Genomic DNA, 8,064 nt, shown 5'->3' on the forward strand with positions numbered 1-8,064 from the left:
GCTTAATTGGTAAAGCCCCTTATGCGTAATTCGGAGGATTCGGGTTCGAGCCCCATTGGCGGCATGTTATTTTTTCGTCCACTTCCTTTTGACACATTATTTCTACATGCCGATCAAACATAACGATTGTTTTCCCATATTCTCTATCTGGCGTCATCTTTATTTACTTCGTATTATTGTGACTAAACAAAAGCTGAGCCCCTCGAATTCCGTCCCCACCCCCTTATTTCTAACACTCAATATAATGCCTGTTAAATTAGCTCGACGTTTATGTCGTAACGTCATTCTGTGCGCATTAAATGTTATTCTGCTCATTCTTCTATGGAAACTAGATATGTGCATAGATTTACAAAACGAGCGCATCTGCTCATGAAACAAGAAGCGGCCGGCGCCGTATTAGTAGATCCACATCCCTTCATCATGTAAAAAAAATAAAAGACGATGATATTTTTGACCCAAGCAGCAAATGCATCATCATCCATCTACTAAACAGCGTGTGGTTGCTGAGCTTTGTTGCTGTCAGTTGTCGGTTACTGTATATGGCACACAGGGACCTTTTATTTCTAGTGCAGAACTAGCGGGGTCATGGCTGAGCGATCAGTTTAGAGGAATAAATAAAGGTGAAAAAGGCAAGAAGCTTCAACAAGTCGAGCGCAGTTGAAAAATTTTTGCGATGAGGGAAAGAAATCAAGCAATAAAGAAAGAAAAGAAGTATGATGGAATGAATCTTTATTTCTGCATATATATAATATATATATACATACATATATATACATATATATATATATATATATATATATATATACACGCACGCACACACACACACACATGGTGTCCCAGGTAATTTGGCCCAAGATTTTCAAAATACCCAAGTGCTCTAGAGAAATCGTATCGACTGCACAGTAGCCGTAGTCGTGTGTACTTACAGCCAGTATTCCTTTCATCACGCAGTATTAATTAATTCCTTGATTTTACTTAGTGAACGTTTTAATTATAGCTTGAATCGAGAATGTATCAATTACAATGTTGTAGACCACCTCAAATAACCTCCGAACCAAGCATTTGCTTTGTGCTCAGCTTTGCCTTGTTGGTTTTTCCGAGAAAAAAACAAAAGCGTGCGAAAACATCCAAAATACGAAATAGATAGGCACTCGTGCGCTGCTGCTCAAGCGCTCCCAAGCGAATAGTCACGGATACACGGCTTTCCTTGCGGCGGCAGCTCGACACAGGGCTTCCCGCTATGTGATGGTCGCGGCATCAAGAGAACACGCCGCTGACGCATTGCTAAGCGTAGCGGAGCGTTGTACGATGCAGCGATAAGAGAATGCAGACGTATATCTTTCAATGGTAGCTTGTAGGCGCTTGAGTAGCGGCGTGCGAGTGCGCATCGATTTTGTATTTCGCGGGGTTTTTGTTTTTTCTTGGAAAAAAACACCCAGGACCACTTCAGCACGAAATAAATGCTTGATTCAGAGGTTATTTAAGGTACCCTACCACATTGTAATTGATATGTTTGCGATTCAAGCAACAATTAGAAAGTTCACTGATTAAAAGTAATTAAGTAATACTTTGAAAAAAATACTAGCGTAAGTACATACTACAGTTACTATGCAGTCGGTACGATTTCTCTAGAGCTCTTGGGTATATTTAAAATGGTGGTCCAAGTTAGCTGGGACACCCTGCATATATATATATATATATATATATATTGTGTGTGTGTGTGTAAGCACCAAACCAACAATGCTTCGACGCACCATTTGAAAATTAATATATCTGAACTGGTGTTGTCCAGAGAATTCGTTACAAGTGGATACGCCATGCGAACTCATGCAGCGGCTATTATTCGTAGATTGAAATATGTGGCGTGAAGAAATTAGTAAGGTAATGTAGTGTAATTAGTAACTGTGAGAGTTCTAGTTATGAACATGGAGTGTTGTTCATGAAAACGGTAATGTTTATATAGGATTAGTCGATTTGATGGTATTGGTAACGTCTGGTGGCCTCTTGACACCCTTTTGCCATTTCTGAGCTTGACAGCATTTCAATGTACGACGTTAAAAAAAAATTTATATAATCACCTGAACAAAAGCTTTTAGGGTTCCAAGTCCCTGAAGTATGCCAGGTTAAACTTCTGGGACCATTTCACGTCTCACACTAGTATTACGAGGTAAATAGAGGCGATGCAGTATCACGAGTAAAGTTTCTTTCGTTCTGCTGATCTTAAAGATTTGTTTAAAGTTTGATGCATGTACATTGTGGTTTGCTTTATCTTGTCCTATTCCGAATGCCAAACTGGCACCTATAAGTCCAAGGAAGCGAAATTACTTTACTATTTCAGCTTTTTATTCCTTTGACAATGGTCTTTCTCAAGTGTTTTTCGAGGGGACTCGTGCCTTCACCAACCCCATAGGGTCGATGCTACTCCCCGTTAATAAAACGCAATATCCAAAGCCCATGCGCTTGATTTGAAGTGCACGCGTATTTTACTACGGCTGTAATGAGACAGAATTTACCCTCTTCGCAGAAAACATTAATTCTTTTTCAGCGTTATTGTCACTTCTAGCGTGTAGTAGTTCAGGTTTGCGTTCTTCGCAGAGCTATGCGAACGAGCATGCATTATCTTCAAAAAGCGCCTGGTGTTATTAACGATGTGTAACGGCGCAGGGTGCCTCAGGGACTGGAATTGAAGATGAACTCGTGCGCTGAGACATCGCCAATGTTGAGCAACAACGAGAGGCGATTGGCCAGTAAGTGTTCGGTTTAGTAAAAAAAAATAAAAAGAAAAAAGCGAGAAAAGAAATATTTATTTAAGAGCTAGTTTTTATTAGTAAACGCTCCAGTTACATCTATTGTTTCTTTCATGTTGACTACGGATCGATGATGGTTTGGCCGGTGCCAGTATTGTGAAAATGACCTATAACTTACGTGGTAATTTTGTGTTATTCGTTCAATTATCGACAATTTTTCCAGAGTTGGTACGAGTCATAGCTTGAAATGGTAACGTTTTTCCTTGGCCAATTCGCTGTCATGCGTATTTGTTCTTGAAACCGCAGCCGCTGAGTCCTGCCGAAGTTTAGTTAACGAGGTTGCGGTGCTGTATTCACTGTCTCCATGCACACCGGTCGAATTGCGATAAATGCGTACGTTGGGTGTTTAAATCACATTGGATCTCTGTTTTCGCCCTCATATGCACCTGTGTTGTGTCTATTTATGAGACTAAGATATCCTCTGTATTATTAAATACATTTGCTGCATGTTGCGTGTTATTGTAATTGTCGCTGCTGACTGTTTTTGTACAAGGGAAGCTGTGGGCTTTTATCAAGCTGCATCTACCGAGAGTAGCTTTTCCCTACAGCTTCCTTCATCCTTAATGAAATTATAAAATTCAGATGTCAGAAGAGAAATTTGAGAAGTTGAATTCAGAACCTGGGAGTTATCTTCGTCCTTTGCTTTACCATATATTTACTGTTTATAAAGTGGTTTTCATTTCCCTTTTTTATGCAAGGCTTACTATTCTATGAAACATTACTTTATTTGATTTGCGATTGGTCTCTTTGGTATATTTATATATAGTTATACATTATTAATATATTTCACAGGCGGCTAACTACTCCATTCTTCACCAATTACTCACAGAGGGTTTGTGCAAATATTGAAGAAATAATCATCATGATAATCATCATCATCATCGTGAGCATGTGCCATCTGTGGAGAAGCGAGGAAGAAGAACGACCAGCACGCACGGAGCTCGTTCGCCACAGGCCCACGAGGACGTCTCTCGCGATTGCGGCTAGCCCCCATCGAAATGAAACCCGACGCTAAGGTCAGGACAAATGGCACCGTCACCAGCAAGGAGCAGACGGCCACCGCGGCTGACGGTATGCAAGCGGTCATCCTCTCGCAGCCCAGCACGGCTGTGTCCTCGTCGCTCCCCAAGGGCGAGCGCAGCCTGATGCCCGCTGTCGCGCTGCTCACCACGTTCGCCGGAATCGTGTGCGCGGGGACCGTGGCATACGCCCTGATGCGACCGACACCTCAGGTGGTGCAGCCCGACTGCGAGAGCGACGACTGCTTCCAGCACGCGTACATGCTCATCTCGGACCTCAACCGGAGCGCCGACCCGTGCGCCAACTTTGGCGAGTACGTCTGCAGCGCCTGGCTCACCACATCCATCTATTCGTTCGACACGCAGCAGGACCGCTGGCACAGATGGATCCAGGAGTCGGCTGAACTTCTTGGCTCACTGCGGGTGCGCCGCGGGAAGGAAGCCATCGCTAAAGCTCTCGCACTCTTCCACCTCTGCTCTTCCACGTCGCAGGACGACAGCTTAAGGCTCCTGCAGCAGTTCGTGAGTGACAGGAAGCTCGGGGATCCCGTAGGTGCAACCGCGTCCGGGGCACGTCAGTCCAGCATGCACCCGCTCGACGCCCTGCTCGACCTGGCCATCAATTGGCAGATGCCCTTCTGGTTCGACGTGCGCGTTCTCAAGGCCAACGGCAGTGGCCTGGGCATCCTCATCAGGCCCGGTCATTACGAAGTCTTCTGGGACAAAGCCGTGGAGATGTTCATCATGGAACCATACGGCACTGAGTCCAAGGATGGCGGGGACACGCACAGATCTAGCATTGCCAACGCCACCGGCGACTTCTTCGTGGACAGCGCCATACTATCGGAGCTCAGAAACGTCGCCAGTGGCCCGCCAAAGTCACAGCCCGTAGCAATCCGCATCAGGGAAATTGCTAGCGTGACAGCAAGCGTGACGTCCGAGCAGTGGCTCGAGTTTCTGCGCAAGCATTTGGCGCCAACCTTTACGGTCACTGGCGAAGATCAGATTTTGCTGGTGGACGGGGAACTGCTGGTTACAGTCAATAGGCTACTCGAGAAATACGAACACAAAGATATCCTGACTCACATAGCCCGCCTGGTGAACAGGACTTTCGGGAACGTCATCAGCAAAAGGCTACAGAGCTCGGCGTACGACGAAGTTGATTCCCTCTCGCCTCTGACGAAGGTCAGTTACGCTTGCGAAGTTCAAGTCGAAGACACGTTCAGATTGCCGATCGCTACACAACGCATCGCAAATAAGAAACTGAATCTTTACCGTGCCACCATCGATGACCTCCTCGGTGACGTCATGAGAGCCACCATCTCGCTCTTTAACTCCATCACCTGGATGGACGCCGAGTCAAAGCAAGCGGCCATCAAGAGGATACAGGACACGACCATTCACCTCTGGCCTCGTGAGCAACTGATACACGACGAGGACGCTTTGTATAGTCTGTACGAGAAATTCCCCTCGGGCAGCAAGATCTACTTCGACGAGCTGCTTCTGGTTCGGAACGCAACACGAGCAGTGCTGGGTACGCCCGCGTACGCGGATATCATGTGGATGCCTCACGGTGGTCGGGACCCGTACTTTGCCTACGACGCCTTCAGAAACTCCATCGACTTGGCACTGGGTGCCATCATGCCTCCGCTATTTTACGCCAGCGCCACCAAGAGCATCAACTACGCAGGCGCGGCGGCTTTCCTCGCGCCGCTGGTCGTGAGTGTGCTGAACACGTCGTCGGTGGCGCTGACCGCGAGTGGTTGGGCGGTGAAGAGCGGCGAGCCGTTCCCGACGCGGCCGCCGTGCAGCGTCGACGGCCGCAACGCTTATCCGGATGTCGCGGCCATCGAAGTGGCCCACAGGGCCTACAAGGACAGCCTCGAGCGCGACGGCCTCTCGTCCGACGTTCGAGTCCGCTCGTTCCAAGAGTTCACGGGCGAACAGCTGTTTTTCATGTCCTTCTGCCACAACACGTGCCAGCTGAAGCACGGTATCAAGACATCCGAGTCGTGCAACGCGGCGCTCCGAGACTTCGAGCCTTTCGCCGCCGCTTTCGAGTGCCCCAATGGCTCGTTCATGAATCCGGACAAGAAATGCGGCTTTTTTCATTAGCTGCGCAGCTCAAGCTGCGACAGCAGACGGACGCTAAGACGGCAGCAGGCGCGAAGAAGACTGGACGGTTAAAGTGTACCGACGCGCAATCTATGTTGCACTGTATATAGAGCATTGTCTAAATCTTCCTTAATCCTTGACGAACACAGTTTAGAGCGTCAACAAGAACGCGGGTTCTAAATTTCTTAGAGCTCTATTGCACGCTTTTTTTCCTGCTGAGATCTATGGACTTGTCTTCAAGGCTAAAGTGTTCGCATTGTTGGTGTAGATATGACAGCCGCACACACATAATCGTGTGCAACGACCCGGGTATGAATCCCTACCCAGAATTAAAGGCGGCTAATTAACAGCCGCGGTTACAAATCGCTACGCCTAACGTGACTTAATCCACTGTAATAAGGTAAAGTGCGGCATGCTAACTATTGTTATGGGTTACTTTATTTCATCAAAATTATCTACTGTACTAGCCGCGCTTAATTACTCGAGCAAACAGCCTGGACGAGGTAAGAGAAGTGTCATAGCGCTGAACACGGGCAAGTGCAACATCATCGCAGGATTCAAGTAAAAAAAGAAATCGCAGTTCCGCCCGAAAGGCGAAGCACCAATCACGACAGCAAAATAGTAGATAGCTGTACGAAGTGAGAATAGTAGTTTTATTGGCCGCATAAACTTGTAAACACTCGCTTACTAAATTAACAATTCACGAAACGTCGCAAGCGCAGCGCATACGAAGCTACCGGCACTACGCGCACTCTGCAAACATCGCAGATCGCTTTGAAGATGAGGCCCACGCGGGCGCGCACTTTGGCCACGTCGCAGCTCACTTTCAAGACACACGAGCGCCGGCAACGCGTCCCTACGGCGAGTGCCAAAGGCGTCTACTACAGCGTCCGCGATTCGGGGGGCCAAGGCCGTAGTAGACGCCGCGGTTGTCTCCACTCTGTGCGGAGCGGCGGGCGCGGAAGACATCGAGACACCCTAGCAGCCGTCGGAGAAGAACGCCCCTCCTTCCTCGCCTGACCCCCCTGCAGTGACTCGCGCGCCATGCACAGGAGAGGGCACGCATCTGGGCGGCGTTCCTCGCTCGGGCACGCGAGAGTGAACCGCGTTCACGGATCGACCTCGTAGGCTTTGACTCATACGGAACTTCACGGCGACGGCATAAGTTCGCCTGGAGTGTCCATATATCGCAATAAAACTTGCAACGCCAATTTTCAGTTCTTCTCTCTGCCTAGCCCTGTCGTGGCTACAGTTTAACTATACGTCTATGCCGCAGGGCAACCTGCAAAAAAAGGAAAGAAAAAGATCCCATAGAACACCTGCGTGAACGAAGAGTGATACGTGGTGACAGAGTTCCTTTCCTATAGTAACACGTTTCAAAGCGAACAAGAACATATCGAAAAACGTTACTCCGCGAACACCTGCTTCTTGAACATTTCCGACAGTAACTCGCGAGTCAGTCCTTTTGCCCAGCGAAATGAATTCAAGCAAGATCTAAATTAAATTTTCACAGGCTGTTAAGCAGAAAGACAAGAGGTGAAAGCACTCCACGTTCCAGAATTCAGTGTTAATTATTTGCACTGATTTCGTGGAATTGTGCCTCGAGTAATGAAAGACGAAAAAATTGGAGGACGCTTAAGAGCGGGACGCGATATCATTCAAAGATCCCCGAATACTTCTCGCGCTTCCCGGCAGCTGCAGTTTGTGCAGCCGTAATGCTGACCCGGGAACATTGGCGGCGAACGCTGTGCACGAAGGCGAGCTTTCTGGTGCAAACGCTTCCGCTTGTGTGGGCCGATCCCGGAGGTAGTGCACAGCCGCGCCAAAAAAAAAGAATGATTACAAGATTTTCACGTTTCTCTCATGTTTCGTTCGTTTCTCACTTTTAATATTTAAGCCTGAGAAGATTTAAAATCAAAGGCATGCGCTGTCGGTGTTTGGTTTCATGAATCGTGCGGCAATGTAACCCGCACATACCACATGTCATACAGAAAGGCGTGCCTCATTCTCGCTGACGGACAACTCCGCCGACGGCGACACCGGATTTTCTGCCACACGGGGCCCTTAACGCTATCGCGCTAAAGCTAAATGCACGGTCACAGCGGCGCCGGCGTTCTGTAAGC

The 8,064-nt window shown here is 47.8% G+C and overlaps 1 protein-coding gene across 1 annotated transcript; it reads left to right on the forward strand.

The window, feature by feature from the left end:
* Nucleotides 1-3,805: 3,805 nt before the first annotated feature.
* On the forward strand, nt 3,806-5,941 carry LOC142578283 (neprilysin-like). Its single transcript, XM_075687684.1, has one exon. The coding sequence runs from the start codon at nt 3,806-3,808 to the stop codon at nt 5,939-5,941; it is 2,136 nt and encodes a 711-aa protein (XP_075543799.1).
* Nucleotides 5,942-8,064: the final 2,123 nt, after the last annotated feature.

Source organism: Dermacentor variabilis, chromosome 4, assembly GCF_050947875.1.
Source record: "Dermacentor variabilis isolate Ectoservices chromosome 4, ASM5094787v1, whole genome shotgun sequence".
NCBI classification, from domain to species: Eukaryota; Metazoa; Arthropoda; class Arachnida; order Ixodida; family Ixodidae; genus Dermacentor; species Dermacentor variabilis.